General features: G+C 45.1%; 1 protein-coding gene across 5 annotated transcripts in view; it reads left to right on the top strand.

The window, feature by feature from the left end:
- Cilk1 (ciliogenesis associated kinase 1) overlaps nt 1–21,777 on the top strand; it is a 63,035-nt gene extending 41,258 nt beyond the window's left edge. For 2 of the 5 annotated variants that reach the window (NM_001163780.1, NM_019987.2), the window contains exons 6-14: nt 192–324; nt 3,228–3,399; nt 5,012–5,179; nt 7,304–7,615; nt 10,032–10,222; nt 10,326–10,474; nt 14,194–14,322; nt 16,573–16,695; nt 17,263–21,773. In NM_001163780.1, coding sequence (NP_001157252.1) covers nt 192–324; nt 3,228–3,399; nt 5,012–5,179; nt 7,304–7,615; nt 10,032–10,222; nt 10,326–10,474; nt 14,194–14,322; nt 16,573–16,695; nt 17,263–17,417 — 1,532 coding nt within the window. In that variant the 3' untranslated portion in view covers nt 17,418–21,773. Of the gene's footprint in view, nt 1–191; nt 325–3,227; nt 3,400–5,011; nt 5,180–7,303; nt 7,616–10,031; nt 10,223–10,325; nt 10,475–14,193; nt 14,323–16,572; nt 16,696–17,262 lie in introns of all 5 variants that reach the window. The other 3 variants (XM_030244465.1, XM_006511304.2, XM_030244466.1) reach the window with 2 other exon arrangements.
- Nucleotides 21,778–22,518: the final 741 nt, after the last annotated feature.

The following is a 22,518-nucleotide window of genomic DNA, read 5'->3' on the forward strand; positions in this document are numbered from 1 at the left end:
TTGAAAGTGCTTCCGTGTGTATAAAAGTGTGCAGACTAGCTTTGGAAGGATTTTATATAAGGAGGTGAACGAAACCCTGAGAGAGGTGCGAAGGGGTGACGGTCACCTACGGATGTTGTCAAGAGAGTGTTTGAGCTGCAGAGAGCAGTGCAGAGGGAGTGTGTGGTTGGATCTCTTCACTCTCCCTGCAGGTTTCTTCCACCGGGACTTAAAACCCGAGAACCTCCTCTGCATGGGACCAGAACTTGTGAAAATCGCCGACTTTGGATTGGCTCGAGAAATCCGATCAAGACCTCCGTACACAGACTATGTGTCTACTAGATGGTAAATGCTTTTTCTCTCTGAATTATCTAATTATGCTTTTTTTTCCAAAAGATACAGTTATAATGTATCTTATATGTAATGACAGCAAGTGTAATGGCACACACCTCTAATCCCAGCACCCAGGAGGCAGGAAGATTTTTTTATGAGTTCATTGCCAGCCTGGTCTATATAGTGAGTTCCAGCCTGGCCAGGGCTATCTAGAAAAAAAAAAAGAAATCAAAACAACAGAAACATTAAAACATTATGATGAGAACAGTATTAATCACAAACATTAATTTCTCACTAAAAGGAACAAGTAGTTCAAACCCTGCAGATATTTTGTTATTAAGTGAAGTGTAAGCTTGTTAAAAACAATTTTCAAAGAAAAACCATTGTGCTCTCTGTAGTCTTAGTAATTTCTTAAGTTTTTAGACTTGTTATTTCGTGTGTGTGTGTGTGTGTGTGTGTATGTGTGTGTGTGTGTGTGTTCGTGCACGTGTGTGTGTGTGTGTGTGTGTGTGTGTGTGTGTGTGTGTGTGTGTGCATATGCACCATATGCACGCCTGGTGCCTGGAGTGGTCGGAGCCTCTGGCACTAGATTTGCGGATGATTGTGCACTCTTGTGTAAGTGCTGGGAATTGAACCTGGTTCCTCTGCAAGAGCAACTTGTGCTCTTAATGGCTGAGCCACTTCTCCAACCCCCAAATACATCATGTTTTCTGAGGATGGTGTCCCCATAGCCTCCTTCCCGGCTCCCTCTCTTTTTTACCTCCATGTGCTTCTGAAGGTGCTACAGAGAAGATTCCTGTGTGGCGGGGAGATGGCTGAGCCTTAAGAGTATGTCTTGTGCTCAGGGAGAACCCAAGTTGAGTTCCCCACCCTTCTCAGGTGGCTTAGAACCAACCGTTTATCACTCCAGCTCCAGAGGGCTCCAGGGTCTCTGGCCTCGTGTGCACACACCCACACAGAATTCTTAAAGGCTTCAGAGGAGGTAGACATGGAGGAGGAGAAGGGGACAGGGAGAGACTTTAGTAGATGACTCTGGGAGTAGAGGCTGGTGCTTAAGACTATGGGCCGCAGTCCCACATGGAGCCCAGTATCTGAGCATGGGCTTGTGAAACATTGGGCAGTGGTGAAGGTGGAATGTTTCTGAATGGACAACTAAAACCTAATTCAAAGTCAACTGTGTGATGGATTGGAATATCTCTGCCTGTGATCCCATGTTAACAGGTGGGACTTGGCTGCAGCTTTGCTACTGAACACATGACATGCGTGCTTTTCAGGGTGTGTGCTGTTCCCACACACAGTGCCCATGATCCTGCCCCAACCACTGCAGACTCGATTCAAGACTACTGCATGTTGTAACTGCAGTGTGTTCACCATATGGATGGATTTTTTGCTCTTATAGAATAACATAATGGTTTATGTGTAGAAAACAAACGCTTAATATTTTCCTACCATCATTCCTCAACAAATTAGTATCAAGTTAGGAACTGTCTGGATTGGATTGGGTTAGAATGTTTGATTTTTAAAATTGATGTTCAGTTGAGTTTTGTTTAAAGATCATTAGGTGGGGGCTGGAGAGATGGCTCAGCAGTTAAGAGCACTGACTGCTCTTCCGAAGATCCTGAGTTTAATTCCCAGCAACCACATGGTGGCTCACAACCATCTGTAATGTGGCTAACGCCCTCTTCTGGTGTGTCTGAAGACTGCTACAGTGTACTCACTGTGGCTCTGTGAGTGGAGTGCTTCCTACCCACCATGCATAGAGCCCTGGGCTCAGCCCCCAGCATCTCATCAACCACTGTCCTGTAACCCTGCAGTGGACACAGGAGGATCAGAAATCCAAGGTCATTCTTGGTGACATTGTGAGATTGAGGCCAGCATGGGCTATGTAAGACTCTTTCACTAGGTTTGATGGCGCACGCCTTTGATCCCAGAACTTGGGAGGCAGAAGGAGGCGGATTTCTGAGTTCAAGGCCAGCCTGGTCTACAGAGTGAGTTGTTCCAGGACAACCAGCGCTACATAGAGAAACTCTGTCTCGAAAAAAAAAATATTTATTTTATGTATATGAGTACACTGTTGCTCTCTTCAGACACACCAGAAGAGGACATCTGATCCCATTACAGATGGTTGTGAGCCACCATGTGGTTGCTGGGAATTAAACTCAGGACCTCTGGAAGAGCAGTCAGTGCTCTTAACTGCTGAGCCATCTTTCCAGTCCCAAAGGTGAATTTTTGCTTTCTTCTTTAATAAATGGTAAGATTATATGTACACTAAAGAATAGATTAAGATAAGTGTGTGATTTGTTACTAATAATCTTTACATTTTTATACCTACTGAGGAAATATAAAAATTTCTGCGGGGAAACAGAGACATAAATGGAAAAGGTTGAAGAAGCCTTGATTGGATTCCTATTTCTTCTCTTTCTCGTTCTTCCTTCCTCCCCTCTCTTTTCTTTGTATATGTGTGGGGTATATGTGTATATATGGTTCATGCACTGCACATGTGTGTATGGTGTTCACACAGGGGTGGGGGGTGGTCAGAGGTGTCCTCCTCTGTCACTGTCAGCTCACCTTTTTGGCTGAGCCGGGTAGCCAACAAGCTCATGAAACCCACCTGTCTCTGCTCCGCTGTACTGGAGTTGCAGGCACTAGAAGCTGTGCCTGGCTTTTTACTCGGGTGCTGGGATTTGAACTCGGTTTCTCCTGCTTGCACAGCAACAGCAGTCGCCCTTACCCAGTGAGCTACCTCTGCAACCCTAAGACTAATAGTTTTTATTATTGGCCATGACAGCTACCGAGTCCTCATAAGCCCCCATACCACATTGCATTTAGGGAAACGACATACTTTTACTGAGAGTTACTGAATTTATTTTCTGACCAGTAGAAGCAATAGCTAGCTGTTAACTTTGTCTTTCCAGGTACAGGGCTCCAGAGGTACTGCTGAGATCCACCAACTACAGCTCCCCCATTGACATCTGGGCGGTAGGCTGCATCATGGCGGAGGTGTACACGCTCCGGCCCCTTTTCCCTGGGGCCAGTGAAATTGACACAATTTTCAAAATTTGCCAAGTGTTGGGAACACCAAAGAAGGTAATGAACAGAACAAAGGCTCGTGGGCCAAAGCCAGCAGCTTCCTGCTCTGCCCCTCCCCAGTACTGTACAGCTCTGGCACACTTGAGATTGTCCTAGGCCTTGACCATTCTTCTCTGCTCAGGTTCTCTAGCAAGGCCTCTTCTCCCCTTCCTTATGCTTACAACTATGATGTTTGTCCTTCTCTGTTTTCTCTCTATACTGGCTAACCCTATACAGACCTCCATTCATATGCATATGTGTTCTGAGCCTTCCAAAGGTGCTCTCTATCCCCCCCCACACACACACACTCCACCTTTGTAACTGTTCCAGCTATTTGGTGCCTTCCCTCCTCTCTCAGTCACCTCTGGCCCAATTCACCTGAAGCACAGAGCTTACCTTTAAACACACTTCCTTTCTCCGGCTCCTATTTCTGTCTGTGGTCTCATCATAGTCCCTGAAGGACCAGTCTTGAGGCTGAGTGGCTTATGACTCAAACCTAGGGCCTTATACATAGTAGACAAAGTTTCTTTCGTTTTTTGTTTTAAAGAATTATTTATTTTATGTATAGGAGTACACTGTAACTGTCTTCAAACATACCAGAAGAAGACATCTGGTCTCATTACAGATAGTAGTGAGCCACCATGTGGTTGCTGAGAATTGAACACAGGACCTCTAGAACAGCACTTAGTACTCTTAACCTCTAAGCCATCTCTCCAGCCCTTCTTTTTTGTTTTTTATTTTTTAGTTGTTTGAATGATAACGTTGTCCACATCCTCTGCTGGCTGGCCTCCTTCCTCTGACCTTCTCCCTCTTTGATCTATCCCTCTGGTGGCTTTTGACATTTTTAATTATTATATTTTAAAAGAAATGCCATATTTTGTCTTTTAAAGACGGCGATATTTTTAAGGGAAGGATTTATATTGAATTATTTTTGGATACTCAACAAACACTAAGCATTCTCTCGGGAACTATCTGATTGGATAGTATTCATAGTAACTGTTAGCTCCAGGAAGAGGTCAAAATTCTATTGCAGGGTGCCTCACAAAACAGTAGTGTTGAAGCTGGAGAGGCTCACGCCTAGCTGCTCAGATTTCCCATGGTTCTCTCCAGCCTTCAGTGCCCCGGACATGGGGTGTGTGAAACGTGGAGAGTGGAGCAGACAGCAAGCAGTGTCTCTGTCTTCTCAGTGTGAAAGTGAGCAACGTCAGGCTGGTGATAGATGACACGTGGCGTTTCACAAACTTACTGGGTTAGGACTCCGTCTTTTGCTTTATCTCGTTTTATTTTGTTTTCCCCTTAAAAATATACTAACAGATTCTAAAACCCATATGTCAGGGAGCACAGGAGAGAGAATGCCATGGACTTCGATCCTCAGCCCTCCGGAGATGGACAGGCTTCAATAAAGGTTACAAAACAAACTAAGCTGGCGGATAATCACCACCTTTTCTAGTGTTTCTCAGTTGGCATGAGAGGTAGTCTGTGTTAGGGTAGCCCCGGGCCTCATCATATGCATCTCTAGTGAAGCCACAGGAGGCACGACACAGTTGCCTTTCTGTGACGGGCACACAGAAGACCCCTGACAGAAGTCACAGCGAATAGTCTGAGCGCCATTTCCTGTCTTTTCCTGCAGACTGACTGGCCTGAAGGCTACCAGCTGTCAAGTGCTATGAATTTCCTCTGGCCCCAGTGCATACCCAATAACTTAAAGACTCTAATCCCAAATGCTAGCAGCGAAGCCATTCAGCTCCTGAGAGACTTGCTTCAGTGGGATCCCAAGAAACGACCAACCGCTAGTCAGGTTTGCCTATTTGTTTGTTTGATTGATTGTTTGTTTTGTTGTTTTTCTGTTCAAAGCATTTCTTAGGAGATCTATACCTAACCCTGAATATTCCTATAAATTATAAGTTTATCATCTGATAACATGGTTGAAAAATAGTATTGACTGCTCTGAACTGGAGGAATTTAAGGTAATCTGAACCTTGTACACAATTAAAATAGTTCAGATTAAACTGTGTTTGATTCGAACATTAGCATATATGTCACAATACGTGATACATATGTGATCGGCAATGAAAATGAACATAAAATTGTCAAGAAAGAAAGAGTGGTTCAGGGGTTTCGGGGGGGGGGGGGACCGGGACGGGATAACATTTGAAATGTAAATAAAGAAAATATCCAATGGAAAAAAAGAAAAGAAAAGAAAAGAAAAGAAAAGAAAAGAAAAGAAAAGGGCAGTTCAGAAAAGACCCGTGTACCTGTCAGCCTTAGAAGTGTTTAAATGTGTTCTGTAGGAGTTAGGATCATTCCGTGGTTGAGAGATACGCCTGCACGGATTGCTGAAAAGTAACCATAGCTTACAAGCCCAGCTCCCTCCTGTACAGATAGCTAGAACGGCAGAGGGATAGAGCCAGACAGGTAACTGCAGCCTGCATTTTCATAACTTTGCACGTGTCATGGTTTGTTTTATGTGATTTCAACCTAATGAGAACCCCACACAGTAAATGTTTTTGTTTTCACTTCTATAGGTAAGAAAACCACGTCTTAGATAGTTTGAGTGGTTTCCCCTCGTCACTTCTTCAGTGTTGGTGCAGAGTGCAGGTGCCTATAATCCAAGCGGCAGGCTTCTGAATGGGCTCTCCTCCTGTCTGCCCGCCTGCCTTTCCTGGGCTACACTGATAAATTATGAAATGTACCCAAAAGAGCTGAGGTGGCTCTCGTCACTCACCTGCCCCCTGCAAGCCTGGTTTTGCATTGGTTGTGTCACCTTTGTCAGCTTGGTTCATGAACAATTCATTACACTGCTCGGAGCATCAAATAATGACCAGTTCTAGCCAGAGAGGAGATCTGTGATATTTCTCACAAAAGCGCCAGCTTAATGTTAGAATTCGTGGTAGCTGGAGAGATGACAGTTGGGGGAAGGTTAAGGGGACAGAAAAGTTCTTCCTCAGAACCCTAAAGAGTTACAAAGTGTATGCACTTTAGATGGTGAAACTCACAAATGGCTTAAGGGCAGAAAGGAAAATTTCTCATGAAGCACTTCATTTTTTATAGGATGCCCCTAAAATATTAAACTAAGTTCTTTTATTCTTGCTTTTATAGAACCAAGAACCAAGGAGGACTAGTATCAGAAAAGCTAAAAATGCCCCCAAATCAAATCAGACTCGAAAATGCTTAGGGTTACAAAGAATTCTTCAGGTTACACACCAGAGTCCAGGACTCTGACAGGGTGCCCACATGGTTTGGCTCTGTGCTTACATATAATAGTTGTAGATGTCTGTAACTTATGTTCCAGACTCATTAAGAAAATGCTGCTACTTTCAGTGAGATCCATTAACAATTTCCAGGGAATACCTAGAGAATTTCATACAATTGTAAGCTTCTACACGTTCAAGCTTCCTCCTTGGTTATCCAGAAACTCAGTTATTCATAGCAACTTGCTTCTAAGGCTTGTCTTAGTGGGGACGCTTGAGTGACTGTGTACTGTATTCTCGATTTTGCCTGAGTATTGGCAGAGATTCCCACTGCCTGCTTTGCTATTGCTGTTTGGTTAGTCAGCTGATTTTGAGACCAGATCTTTTATAGCTGGCCTCACCTGAACAAGTTTAACCAAGTCTGGCCTTTGACTTGTGGTCCTCCTCCCTCCAAACTCCTGAGTGCAAGGATTAGAGACATGTCTGTCCCACCATTCCCAGATTCATACCATTTGCCTTATCCAAATAATTTTAAGTCTTGCAACTAATATGTAAATGTTATTTTAGCTCAGATATGGAAAAACAGAAGGGATTGCCAATGCAGGCTATTGATTTATTCAGCAGGTTTGGCTAAGAGCCTGTAGTGTTCACATGAGCTGTCGTCCATTGATCATAACAGTGCTCTCTGTCCCTTCTTTGCCTTTCCCCTAATGCCTCATTTGTCATTCTAGGCTCTTCGATATCCTTACTTCCAGATCGGACACCCACTGGGCATCATCAGCAAGGACTCAGGAAAACCACAGAGAGAGGTCCAGGACAAGACAGGCCCTCCTCCTTACATCAAGCCAGCCCCTCCTGCCCAGGCCCCGGCCAAGGCATATACGCTGATTTCTTCACGACCAAGCCAAGCCAGTCAGCCCCCTCAGCATTCTGTGCACCCCTACAAAGGCGATGTCTCTAGGACTGAGCAGCTGAGCCATGTTCAGGAGGGCAAGCCAAGCCCTCCATTCTTCCCATCCCTCCACAATAAGAATCTTCAGCCAGTAAGTGTCGAGTGTCTACACGGACACTTGTTTCTTCGTCTCAGTTATTTTCTTCTGGCTAGAGAGAGTATGTGTGAAATATTTTCCTTTTCAGTGCATAAGGTCATATACATTTATCTTCACAGTACCATGGTGTTGTGAGAAGGCTCGAGATCTGAAGTCTGACTTCAGTTTCCACCTTTTCCATATCAGTATTAGCCCTCCGCTGTCGCTCTGATAAAATGGTGTGACAAAGGCAACTTAGAGAAGAAGGAGTTTATTTGGGCTTATGGTTCCAATGGGTTAGAGCCTGCAAAGGCATGGCAGCAGGAGCAGGAGGCTAAGGGCTCATACCTTGACTGCAGACAACCGAGCAGAGAGAGCACAGGGAAATAGGGCCTGGGTTTGGCAGAGTCCAACCCCAGAGACATACTCCCTCCAGCCAGGCCACACCTCCAACTCTATCCAAACAGTGCTACCATCTGGAGAGCAAGTACTGAAACATCCCTATGGTAGACATTCCCATTCAAACCACCACAGTCTCCTGCTAGCGAGTGGAGGAGTGTCGGCAAGTGGACTCTATAGCCAGAGTTCTGCTCTTCAGCAGCCTGCTAACCAAAAGCAAGTTATCTGGCTTCTCCATTCCATATTACTCACCTATTAAATAGAAACAATTATAATGTACAATTGTTTTGAGGACTGACCTAGTTAATACTTGAAAGAAGAATAGTGACTAGTATATCATATTATCAAAACATACATAGTGCTAGCATGTTTATGTCAACTTGACACAAGCTAGAGTTGTTTGAGAAGGCAGAAAGCAGTCCCATTGGATTGGCCCGTGGCAAGCCTGTAGTGTATTTTCTTAGTTAGTGGTTGATGTGGGAGTGTCCAGCTTACTGTAGGTGGTACAACCCCTGGGCAGGTGATCCTGGGGTGTGTAAGAAAACAAGCTGAACAAGACTTGGAGAGCAAGACAGTAGCCATGGCTTCTGCTTCAGTTTCTGCCTCCAGGTCCCTGCCCTGACGTCCCTCAGAGATGGACTGGAAGAGTGAGATGAAATGAGCTCCTTCCTCTGTATTTGCTTTGGTCATAATGTTTTCTCACAGCAATAGAAACCCTGACTAATACTTCCTAAAACTCAGGAATTGCTAGGAATTATTATTGTTCATCCCTACAGAGTCAGTTTCTTCATACATGGATGGAGATCTTAATTTATCTCTCCTCCCCGCTCTCACCAGTTTGTTCTTGGTCATGGGAGATCCTAATGCCTAGAATAGTGTTTTAAAAATCCTAAGGAGCAGAAATCCATTCTTCCGTGTGCAGACCGTTACTCATATGACGATGATGAGTTGATGTCAGTGCTGGGCTGCTAACTGAGTGCAATTCTTTTTTTCAGCTAGTTTTTAAGTGGACAGTATACAATGCCAGAAGTGTTCAGTTCTCTGGAGAGTTACAGACAGTGAGCTGCCTGACGTAGTGCTGGAGACTGAACTCTGGTCCTCTGTGAGATCAGTGTGAGCTTAGAACCACGCAGCTTCTCGCCAGCCCCAGGGTTTTCTTACTTGGGTTGATTGAAGTGGGGAGAGTCCCCACCCCAGTATGTGCAGCATTTCCTGGGCTGCCCACCGGACTTCAGGAGTGGAGAGAGCAAACCAAGGAGCAGCCTGCACATACAAAGTCATCGCTATCTGCTCCTGGCCGTGGGTGCCGTGACTGGCGCCTCAGGTCCCCACCAGGATGGACTCAAACCTGGAATTTCAGGGCAAAGCAACGCTTTCTCTGCTAAGGCACTTTTTGTTTGGTTTGGTCTGGTTTGGTCTGTTTGGTTTGTTCCCCACCCCCACCCCACCCCAGACAAGTTTCCTATTTGTAGCTCTGGCTGTCCTGGAACTTGCTTTATAGACCAAGCTGGTCTTGAACTCAGAGATCTACTTCCTCTGTCACCCAGATGCTGGGATTAAAGGTGTGTGCTACCACTGCCCGGCCTTCGAAGGCCCCTGTGTAAGGGTGTTCTATCGCAGTAGCAAGAGAATACATTGGAATACTTTCTTGGGTCTTCCTTTCTTACATTCTTGTTGCATGTAACTTTGGGAAGTTCTGTTTACAAAAAATTATAGTTGGTGCAGGGTGAGTTAAAGACAGAGGGTATGGGCTTGCATTTTCAAGCAGATGGAGCCTGTGGGATAGTACCATACTTCAATCCTTCTTACTCTAACAATGGAAATTCAGGATAGAAACTATTTATTGATGGATGTACAAGGCTGTGGATTCATTCCCTAGCATGTGTGCACATACACACACACACACACACACACACACACACACACACACACTCACACCTACATACACACAGACACACACACACAGATTATTGATATATAAACCCTGTTAATGTTGCTTTTTCTTTTCCTTCTTCTCTGTTTGTATTCACAGAAAATCCTAGCCAGCCTGGAACAGAAAAATGGTGAAATCAAGCCAAAGAGCAGGAGAAGATGGGGTCTCATCTCCAGGTCGACAAAGGGTTCTGACGACTGGGCCGACTTGGATGACTTAGACTTCAGTCCCTCTCTCACCAGGATAGATGTAAAAAACAAGAAGAGACAGAGTGATGACACCCTCTGCAGGCAAGTGTGCCGTCTGTCTGTCCCCATGAGCAGGCTGACTTGGATCTACAGGTCACCAGTATCCCCTCTCCCTCCTGACTTAAACCACATTCTCTTGATGCAGGTTTGAAAGTGTTCTGGACCTGAAGCCATCTGAGTCAGTGGGTACAGGAACCACTGTCTCCACGCAGGCTTCCTCGCAGAGGAGAGACACGCCGACCCTGCAGTCCTCAGCAAAGCAGCACTACTTGAAGCACTCTCGCTACTTGCCTGGTAACAGAAAGGGCACGCTGCCCTCAATGACCAATAACCTGTCTTGTCTCTGGGATCATGTTGCACATGATCCGTAAATATGTTCTGTTCTGGAGGATGAGTGCTTTCATGTTGGCTCTGTGTCCTCCTTAGCCCACAGTATAGACCACACCGTTTTGTTTTACATAGGCGTCCTGAGATGAGAGACTTAGTGTAGGACACATGAGCTGAATCTCTGAGGATGGAAGGCTTGGCAGGAACTGGAGAGCATGTCTGAAGCATCTTTGTCTCTGCTACTCAGGAAACCAGGGAGGAGTTTAGTTGCACATCCTGGGCAGTACTATAGATACTAAGTTTTGTATTTTGTAAGTACCATAGACATTAAACTTTGTATTTTGGTAAGTGCCCAAGCCTCTCTCCAGACTTTAGATTCCAACCATTATCCGATCATCCACTCACAGATTAACTCAACAGTCTATGTATCAAGCGGCCACTGTATGCTAAGCACTGAGAACGTCATGACAGAACACACACACACACACACACGCCCCTCGCACATGCACACCCACCCTGCCTTCCAGAATTGCACAGCTCCAGGTAGCTTCTTCACGTTCACAGCCGCACAGTGGCATCATGTTCACTACCCTGCAGATGAAGGTGAGTGGAGTTCACAGACTCACGGTGAGACTCCGACACACAGTCGTCATCACAGATGGTGACACCCTGGCCAGGAAAGATTCCTCTGAGCAACTGGCTGGGCACCAAAAATCGAGGAAGAACCAAATGCAGAAACCAAGAGAAGAGCACACCAGGCCACAGGGAAAGCAAGCACCAGGGCCTAGAGGCAGGAAAGGTTTAGCCGTGAGAGAAACTGTACCATGGCAGTGTGTGCAGAGCAGGGGAGGAAGGCATGGGGGTGTGGCACGAGCTCTCTGTGGAGACCTGGTCAAATATCTGGATCCCATGTTGTTGTTGGTGGTTTGTGTTTTGGCATGGGTGTTGTTGTTGTTGTTGTTGTTTTACTGAACCTTACCATGTAGCCTTAGCTGTACTAGAACTCACCATATTGACCAGGCTGGCCTTGAACTTACAGAGATCCTTACAGAGAGCTTCCTGAGTATTGAGATTAAAGCTGTGTATCACTTCACTATGCTGAGTTTCATTTTTTTTTTTTAAATAGGGAAAATCCTGATAAGAGTCTACAGTCAGGGCCCAGCAAGCTTAATTGGAGGATATGAGTCTACAGTTAGGGCCCAGCAAGCTATGACTGTCATCTGGGTAAGAGAAGGGGAAGCCAGTCTGGAAGTACTGCAGTTCCGAAGTAAAGCCTCCAGATGCAGTAAATGCTTCACTTGAGGTTGGGGGTATGATGGGTCCAGGCAGGCTATCAGGGTTTTGACATCATCCTAGAAGTCTGCAGTGATGGTTCTCGTGGTGACAAATGTGGAGGGACCCAGGTCTGAGGAAATGGATGAGTAGACTGTAAGCTTCAGTTCTATAGAACGGCTGTGGAGGCTGGCTTTGGCAGGAGCATGGAGCATGGTAAACGTTTGTCTTGATGGCCTCACAGCTTCTATGTTCTGTCCTGGGTGGCCTCGCATCTGAAGGAGCAGCATTAATGAGGCATGTCCGCACGCACAGCGATGTCATCAGCCGCTAATGGTGAGGTGATCCAGGCCGTGGGGGAAAGTGGAACCTCAGATAACAGACACAAAAAGAAGCCAGGGGCTGCAGAGCTGTGGCATGGGGTATCAGTGAGGAATGGAGAGAACCTAGAAGTCACTGGGAAGAGGGAAGATTCAAATGTTTAGGAGTCCTTGAAGGAGTCCTCCTGAGGGAGGGAGGGGACCAGAAAGGTAAGCAGGGACAGATCTGTTAGCTGAAGCATAAGAAAACCCCACAGACTGGCTGCAAATGAGACAATGTTTTCCACTCCAAGATGGCCTCTTCCCTTTGTGTCTGTCACGTGATGTCACCAGTTTCTATATTTTTGGGTTTTGCTGGAGTGTTTTTTTTTTTTGTTTGTTTGTTTTTTGTTTTTTTTAACCACAGAAATTTTTTATGTTCTGTGTTACTTTCATTTTTGAAATTTGGTATAGATTTATTTTATGTTTCAAATAAACTTTGCCATGTCTGATTAAGGTATCTAGCAATGTCACAGGCAATACATAAATTGTAAGAAATGTACTAGAGTGACTGTAAGCATGTGCTTTGTCACTGTTCTGTTGTTATGAAGAGATACCTGGAAGCCCACTCCCCCAAGGCCACGCCTCCTAATCCCTCTCAGGTAGCCCCACTCCCTACTGACCAAGCCTCAGATACATGAGCCTGTGGGGGCCACTGCCATCCAAACCAGCTCAGCAAGGGTGCAATGAAACCACCAGACTGGACCACTGGTGAAAGGAATGGTTTATTTGGGGAAATTCAGAATTGACCTGGCTATCTCTCGGAGGTCAGAGAGAATAACAAAAGGTGTAAAAGCTACCAGCTTTAAAGGAGGAAGGTTAGGGAGGTGTGCGAGCCTGGCCACCTGGGAGCCAGTCTGGGGACGTTAGTCGGTCTCGTAAGCGTGTGTTAATAGATGCAGCATTGCAGAAGGCTGTCTGCTGCTGCAGTGGAGCTAAGGGAGGTTGTGGCTCTTCCTAGCCCACATCACAAGTTCCTCAGGCATGCTGGTTTGGGGCTTTTGTTTATCCACTGGCAAGCCTTCTGTTTACCCTGTCAGAGTGCAGCCTGCGATGAGACCAGAGCATCATTTACAACCTTGGCAGTGGCACTGCCGCTAGGGTGGGGGAGGGGTGGGGTGCTTTGGCCCTAACAGTGTCCACGGTCTCGTGGAGTTAATATTAGTTGTTATTTGTTTGTTTTTTGTTTTTTGTTTTTCGAGACAGGGTTTCTCTGTGTAGCCTTGGCTGTCCTGGAACTCACTCTGTAGACCAGGCTAGCCTCGAACTCAGAAATCCGCCTGCCTCTACCTCCCGAGTGCTGGGATTAAAGGCGTGCGCCACCACGCCCGGCTATATTAGTTGTTATTATGGCAAGAACAGCAAACACCTACTAATTTAGAAAAGATGTCATACGTAGTACAGTTGTGTTGCCTGTGGTTCTTAGGTGATCAGACTTACAGATTGTGCCGGGCAGAGGTGCTGCACACCTTTAATCACAGCACTTGGGAGGCAGAGGCAGGTGGATTTCTGAGTTTGGGGCCAGCCTGGTCTACAGAGTGAGTTCCAGGACAGGCAGGGCTACACAGAGAAACCCTGTCTCGAAAAAGAAAAAAAAAGACTCACAGATTGCACCCTCTTCTCTGACCTGCCCTCACGTCGTCTCCATTTTGTCCCTAGACACCTGGTAACTTGTTGGCTTGAGTTTTTTGGGCTTTGTTGTTTTGTTTTGTTTTGTTTTGAATTTTCTCTCTGTATTTATTTTATAATCTATGTATATTTGAATTTTTTTTTTAGGTCCCATGTATAGGGTTGGAGAGATGGCTCAGTCATTAAAGGCTAGTCTCATAACCACAGACAGACTCCACATATTAGTGAAGTCATGTAATCTTTTTTTGTGTGTGTTAGTTTCCCTTGTCTTTGTGTGTTAGTGCGTTTCCCTTGTCTAAAGTCCGTATCAGACAAATGGCGAGCTCCTGGTCTCCTTATGACTGATTAATATCCTTCGTGTAGATGTACCATTGTTTCTATCTGTCTGGTTTATTTTGCATTGAAAGCTCATTTCTTCTCCTCTAGGAATAAATATAAGAAATGGCGTGCTCCCAAATCCAGGCAAGGACTTTCTTCCATCAAATTCATGGTCCAGTTCCGGCTTGTCTGGAAAATCTTCAGGAACAGTATCAGTAGTGAGCAAAATAACTTCAGGCAAGTAACAGTTATTAACTCCTGAGTGACCAGAGGCCAATTCTCCTGATGTTGTGGGGCTGGAGGAAGTCTCCTAGAGAACTATGGCATGGGGCCCTTCTGTCTGAGACGCAGGCATCTCTTCAGTTTCCCTGCCCTGCTCTCCCTTTTGTAGCAGCCCTAGGGGTTCAGCCAGCTCCCCAAAGGTTCTGTCCTCAGGGGAGGTTGGGAGTGGAGCAGTCCTCCCTGACCCAGGAGGAAGCCAAAAACCAAGTTTACAGACTTACCAAATCTAACCTCGGATGCCCTGCTGTGCTTTGGACACCTGGCTCCTAAAGTCAGTGTTAGTCTGGACTTCTCTGCTGGACTTCCTGACTGTGAACCTGCCCTGCCCAGAGCAGCAGAGTCCCTTCTGGTTGGAAAGTGGACAGACTGTTTTTTAAAATAAAGTCCTCCAAAATGGCTAGCCAGGTAGACAATTTCCCCGTGCTGTTTCCCTGGCCGAGTGCTCTACACGGCACCCAGTGCACACCTAACCCTCGCCGCTCCCCGGAACCTTCTTACATTAGGGTTCATGTAGGAATGCCGTGCCCAGGTACCCGTCATGCCACCGAAGAACACATGTAAGCCCCCGTGGCCCACCCTACATACCAGGCCTGATGGAATGTCAACTTTTCCTGTGCATTTAAAAAGTTATATATAAAAGTCAGTGAGCTTTGCATAGTTTAAAGTTTATAGGAATGCTTCCTTTTAAAAAATAAAGTGTGTAGCAAGTATGTTGTATCTATCCTGAATTGTAAGCTATACTGCATATGGCTGTATGTGCCATAACTGGTTACTACACTGGATTATCCGTTACTATATTGGATCACTATTCATTCTTTGCCTTCTGACCACGTGAATGGCTGTTTGTAGCTTGTTCGTTGGAAGGGGCTAAGGTGGACACAAGGCGGACACTACTGTATCTCTGTTTGTGTGCACACAGGCACCAGGTCCTCTGCTGGATCAGCTTTAGGTTAAAGGGTGTGCACATCTTGGGCTTTATAGATATCACATTGCTCCCAGCTGGATATAGTGCCTCTGTCTAAACTTGTATGTCTTTTTTTTTTAATTAGATATTTTCTTTATTTACATTTCAAATGTTATCCTCTTTCCTCATTTCCTCTCCGAAAACCCCCTACCCCATTTCCCCTCCCCGTACTCACTAACCCACCCACTCCTGCTTCCCTGTCCTGGCTTTCCCTTACCCTGGGGCATGGAGCCGTCACTGGACCAAGGGCCTCTACTCTCACTGATGTTAAACTTATATGTCTTAAGGTTTATCCTTGTGTTTATTGATTTTTTTTTCTCCTTGGGGGAGCGGGGTTCAAGTTCTCCTCTCACTTTTCTTCCTGTCTCCTTACTTACCAGTACTCCATGCGTTCCAGGGCATTTCCCCACTCTGCCCTAAGCAGTTATCAGATGCCTTTTTGTTGTCAAGGCAATGCAGCTGTACAGTAACTCTTCCTCACGCTCAGTACTACCATCCCATTGTCCTTAATGGTCAGAACTAACTCATCCATGAGTCTGTGTTAACTGCTTACCTGCTATCTGCAAGTTATACCATGAACCTCCTAGAATACAAAGGCAGAGGGCAGTATACAGTCTTCCCTTAGCACACTTTCAAATGTAAGTGATTTAAACAAGCTTTGCCTGGTGGCACACACCTATAATCCCAGCATTCAGGAGACTAGCGCTGCCTTAGGAAAAAATAAGAAAGTGGGGAGTAGAGAAAAGGAAAGATGGCAGGAAGACATAAACAGTGAGTGACCTTTTAGGACATTTCTGTTGGGGCCAGTGAGTCTAGTTATCAGCAGGATAGTTAGTGTCTATTTATAACATGTAAATAAATAGGATTACCCCTTCGCATGAGAGAATATGTTAAGTGAATTACATTCAACTGCATTTCAGAATTTGTATACACTGACATGAAAGGATATTCCATTAGATGGAATAGAAGAAAAAAAGTTTCAGAACAGGCTAAACCAATTCTTGGTAGGAAAACTATGTCCCTTGCTTAGTTTAACAGTGGCCCCCTTAGTTGCTGCCTGCCTATGGGAAGGCATGTCCTTTGCCTTCGTGACCTTTCTGACTGTGGTATGGTGACATGGCTTCTCAGAGCTCTCCTCGGTCTCCTCCTTTGTCCCTCAGAGATAACAACGTGCTTTCCTGAACTCTTGGTGTGGTAGGCGTGTCTCTGTAGTTTAAAGAGCTTTCCTTTTCACCCCTCAGTTGGCTCAGGCTCTGCGAGCTCTAGTGGACTGACTGGAAGCTACATTCCTTCCTTTCTGAAAAAGGAAATCGGTTCTGTCATGCAGAGGGTTCAGCTGGCGCCCCTCGCAGCCCCTCCCCCCGGTGAGTCGCAATTCTTGTCATCGGTAAATTAGTCCAGTAGTTCCTGAGTTGCTGCTCTGTGGCAGGGACAGGGTCTGCAGAGTCAGGCAGCACTCTGTAGAGGATGCGAGTGGATTGAGTGTCAACATATACAAATTCTGATGTGCATAAATGCTAAGGAGAAAAAAAACCAAAGCAGGCGAAAAGTGGACTTGGGGCCTGGAGCCCACGGAGTCAATAAAGTTCGCTACAAAAAGACGCTTAGTAGAAGTGGGGCGGAAGTTGTGGGGCGGAAGTTAGTGGGCGAGCCCTGGGCACTGGGAATGGCTCTGCAGCAGATCAGGCCTAGCAAATTCAGAGAGCAGTGAAGAGGCCAAAATACAGGGTGCAGGGGGGCAAGAAAGAGACAGGAGGGTTGTGCCAGATGATAGAGTCTTCCCACAGATTTCTCCCTGCCTGCAGGAGGGGAGACGAGAAGGAGGCAGTTGTGCATATGCACCCACCCCGTGTCCGCTGCAGACATTTGTCCCCGTTCTGGCCTTCCTGCACCTGCCTTGGGTCCCACTCAGCATTTCTCTTCCATTGCAGGCTACTCTTCCCTCAAGGCCGTGAGACCTCACCCGGGGAGGCCTTTCTTTCACACCCAGCCCAGGAGCACGCCCGGCTTGATCCCCCGACCTCCAGCTGCTCAGCCTGTGCACGGCAGGATAGACTGGTCTTCCAAGTACCCATCCCGGCGGTGACTGTCCCGGCCACGGGCCGTGCTCCTCAGCTGGCTCCATTGTACCCGCACAACCACGAGGCGGTGTAAAACAACCCACACTTACAGCTGTTCTGAACTAATACATTTCAATATTTCTTTTAAATTTTTTTTAAAACATTGATTTGAATGCAATACCCTCTTTTTGTATAAAATTATTTTATTCTAAAACCGGGTCTCATTATTTTCTTAAACAACAGCATTTTGTATATATGGATTATGTTTTAGCATTTTATACAGTCAACTTTGTAATGAACTTTTTAAAGATTAAGTGATTTTTTGTTCATTGTTCCATGTAATATTTTATACAGATTTTGAAATATGTAATAATATTGATTCAGTATTGTGACAGGGTGCAGTTTAAGACAGTGGGATACAAGATAATTTACTTGATATATTTGAATTTTATGGAGTGGCCCATTCGGTACTCTAGGCTCTCTTAGACTGGTCTTCGGAAGGTGGTCTGCTCACTGCTTTTCTGAACAGCTTGTATTGATTGTTCTGGGGGTGGAAGTTGTTTTGTTGTTTTGAGACAGGGTCCTATGTAGCCCAGACTGGCCTCCCACTCACTATGTCGCTGAGGATAGCTTTGAACTTGGGATCTTCCTGTGTCTACCTGCCTGAGTGCTGGGATCGCAGGTGTGTAAGCCATGCTTGGTTTTACCCTGGGCTTTGTACAAGCCTCCCAGCCCTGATCCTATCTTTTATACGATTGTCTTTCATACAACGGTTCTGTCCTAAACTATCGCTTTCTTTAGACATTTTACTTTATTTTTGCCCCCAAAACAAAGAACTTTTCATAACTAGTTGGTGAAATTTTATTACACTCACAAACACAGCTGCAAAAAATCCAGATAAACCCAGGCATAATCATTCGAGACAGCACAGTCCTACTTCTTTGTTGCTTTGTATTGGTTGACATCTCTGCTGGCCTCTGCCTTCACCAGCCCACACCTGTGGGTGGGGATGGGGATGAAGGGGCTGAGTAGGACAGCCATGGGCAGACAGAGAGATGGCAGAGTTGTAGTCACCTGTTGCTCTGGTGAGCTTTTTTTTTTTTGGTTCCCTGGGGCCTACCAGCCAGGACCTACCTACCCACAGAACTGCCAGCCAGCCTCCCTCAGGCCCCACCGAGCCACAGAGGCAGGGTGGGGAGCTTGCAGCCCATCGAAGGTGTCTCCACCTGCACCCCTCTAGCCAGAGAGGAGGCTCCCTCCCACCCCTGCGGTCCATACTTTTTTTCCATTTTTAAAAATACCCAGGCTGGAGAGATGACTCAGCCATTCCAGTTCCAAGGGATCCGACGCCCTCTTCTGGCTTCTGTGGGCACATGCACTCGTGTATATAATTGCCACTGACAGGGACACATACATGTAAAATCTTTATAAAAATCTAATTGTTAAAAATCCCTTAAAAGGGAAGCTTTCTTATGTCAAAAGTACCTTTTTTATTATTTTTATTAGGATTTCTGATTGCTTTAATGTAAAATTTTCTTAACATATGGTAATACAATCAATTAAGCTTATATCCCTGCCAAGATGAAAGACCAAAAAAGCCAAGTATCTTTCTATGTAGCCATGGCTGTCCTGGAACTCACTCTGTAGACGAGACTGACCTCGAACTTAGAGATCTGCCTGCCTCTGCCTACCAAGGGCTGGGACTAAAGACGCACGCCACCACACCCAGTGACTTTTTTTTTTTTAAACTGAGAGTGAAGGTTGTATTCAGCTGCATTTTCCACACCTGACTAGGAGCAGCTCATAAACGCCGCAGGCCAACTTCTCATGACGATTTTAGGAGTAGGGAAGCTTTGGGGGGTGGGGAGGGGATCTAAACTGTAAGACGTCACACTCGCCAGGATGTTATGTTCAGACTGTGCCACGGCTCAGCCCCCATCTTGTGTGGCGTGTCTTGAGGTTGGGACCTCTGTTGGACAGAGGCTGTCCCATTGAGAGGAATGTTTACAGCAGTTCTACAAATAGCAAAGCTCGTCTGGAGACAGAAGCATACAGAGGATCCACTTGCTTCCATCTCTGTGTGACGCAGCCACCTCCTCTCCTGGTTACCTTACAGGCAAAAGGAAGAGTCACGAGGCCAGTAGCCAACCTCAACCGATGGCAGAGCCACTCGCATGCTCCCAGGGCCCAAAGGACGTTTTTGTTACTGTTTCCAAATGCGGCAAAGCAAACCATATGAAACGTTCTTTTTTGTAGATAAAAATGGTAAGGTGAAGTGAATTCCTCATACGTTAGTAAATGATTGCTTTGATGTATTAACAGCGACTTCCAAAGGGCTCTGTCTGCCCTCAAATCAGAAAGCAGTTTATACTTTGGAGAATCTGAATCCAAAGTACACTCGATGGAGCCCTTTTGATGCTGAGGGGCGTGCAGAACGCACATCACGGGCAAGGGCTTGAGAGGGAATGTTTCCCTGTTAACAAGCTAGCAGCAAAACCTTAGGAAATGCACATGCAAGCACAACTTGAAAGCGTTCGTTTCTGTATTATATTCTAAACCAACAAAATGTGCGTCCGGAGATGAGTCCTTTACTGTAAGGTTAATATTTATTTTCTCTTTTCTGTATTATGTATAAAAAGTAAATCTCAAATCCTGCTCGGCTAGCTGCCAAGCTGCCTGCAAGCTGTAGATACCATTAAGATACAGAAATAAATCTCGAACCCCCATGGAGTCTCTGTAATCTAGCCAGTGTTAACTAAGGTCATTATGTTCTTTTTTAAAATTGACAAGATCCCAGCTACCCAGTTGTTTGACGCCATGAAATTGTTTTCCTTCATGTTCTGTGGACCCTAACTTGGCTTCCCTTCCTTGACTAGCAAACAGCTTCCCTTCTGAAGTTAGCCATGAAAGTTTACATGAGAGCGGCAGCTGTGCAGCTGAGCAAACCAGCTTACTGGAAAACCAAATTCTAAAGAACTAGCAAGAACCGCAGACGTACGTTTCTCTCATCCAAATGGGTAAAGGGGAAATTGTATGCAAGCTATGTGCTATAGACAGAAATAGCCCTTTGTAAACAGAGATAGTCGAATTTGCCTATCGCATATATTTTACCTACTATAGAATTATGAAGTGAAAAGCAAAATGCTGACAGGAGTGAGGGGTTAGATGGCACCTAGTCATGACTGTACCTCATTTTCAATTGCAAAGCTTTGGAGGGCTAGAGAGTGGTCCAGAGGTTAAGAGCACCAGCTGCTCCTCCAGAAGGCCCAGGTTCGATTCCCAGCACCAAAGAGACAGCTCACAACCATTTATAGTTCCAGTTCCAAGGACTCTGCCCTCTTCTGAGGGCATACAGTGCACAGATATGAATGCAGACAAAACACCCATAGAGAGAAAGTTTAAATTATATTGCATCAAAATAAAGGAGATTTATTATTAAAAGCAATATCAAAACAGCTTTCTGGCAAGTCAGAGTGGCTCATTCTGGGCCTGGTTTGTTGGCATGGATATGCTGAGATGCCCAGAGTTTGCCTCACAGAGACAAGGGAAACTATGTTTGCATAAAAGCTGCTGCTATTAGAATTGTTTCCTTTAAGGTAAGTCCTGTTAATTAAGGAGTGTAGAAAGCTGATCCCGAAACAATGTATCACAGTTCTTGTCTAAGGAAAACATACAACTAAAACAGCCATACTGCCACGTTCCTGAATTCTTAAGACCTGAGTACAGGAAGGCAAAATGTGTCAAGTGAAGGCTCCTTTCCCTTTCAGTTCCAAGGATAAATACCGTTGGAGCTAATGGGCACCATCTTTTCCTGTGAAGTCACATTTCCATAACATCAAGCCATTGTCTTGTGCCATTGGGGGGTGGGAATGGTGGGGCAGGTGACACAGGTCACTGTATGACCAGAAGCGATAAGTTTCTAAGGAAATATTTGACATACTTATTGCTTTATGTTGTTCTAAGCAGATGTTTGTTCAATAAACTGGGTAGGTATTGTTTACAATTGTCTTTACAATTTCCAAACTAATGTACTGTATGTTTGTATAATTTATTTGTATGGTCTGCTCATGTAAATTATCAAGACAAAACAGGGGCTCGTATCATCCTAAGGGGTGTTGGTTTTTCCTTAAACACTGATATGTGACTTGAACACCAGCTGGACAAAGCCTTCCCAGCTCCCACATCTCAGTACAGAATGCAGTTCTGTTCCACTGACTCGATTCCAAAGCAACCTTCGCACCATTAGAAGGCAAAGCACAGGGGGTAAAGAGGGACCCTCCTGAAATACAATGTTACTTTTTGAATGATTTATCCTGAGATCTTTGAGGATGTTAATACTATAGATGGAAACTTCTGCTCCAAATAAAGTTAAATTCAAGAAACATTGACTAGAATTTTTTGTCTTTTGTACCGTTTCAGTAGATGGTACCTTTAGGACTGAGAAGAAACTGCTGTTACTGTAAGGACGACTGTCCGTGACTCTCTGGCTAGTCTTCTTTTATTAATTAATTCCTTTGTTGCCGGGGCGTGGCGGCGCACACCTTTAATCCCAGCACTTGGGAGGCAGAGGCAGGCGAATTTCTGAGTTCAAGGCCAGCCTGGTCTACAGAATGAGTTCCAGGGCTACACAGAGAAACCCTGTCTCAGGAAAAAAAAAAAAAGAATTAATTCCTTTGTTACTATAATGCCTCCTTAGTGACATATTTTGTCTGCATTCATGACAGTAGAATTGGAAATATATGCTTAGGGCAACATAACAAGTAAATTATTTTTTTCCAGAATTAAGCAAAATACATGACCAGAGATATATTTTTTTAAGTAGCTTTCTTTTAAACTATTTTAACTACTTATTGTTCCTGTTTTCAATGTGCTTAATTCGCTTTTTTTTCCAAGTCACATTCACCTACAGATTGTCTTTAAAGAAACTCATAGTTTACAGAGTACTGGCAGTATATTCCAGGAAATTCATGTTCTGAGTACTCTAACTCATTGAGTAAATATTATAGGAATTGGATCTCCCAGTTTAAGTTCTATTAACTCAACAAGTTAGAGACTGTCTTTTAGGCAGCTCAACTTGTCTGAGAATGTCTCTCAACAGGCTTTACTGCTCATATGTTTGGAGAGGGA

Source organism: Mus musculus, chromosome 9 (assembly GCF_000001635.26).
Source record: "Mus musculus strain C57BL/6J chromosome 9, GRCm38.p6 C57BL/6J".
NCBI lineage: Eukaryota > Metazoa > Chordata > Mammalia > Rodentia > Muridae > Mus > Mus musculus.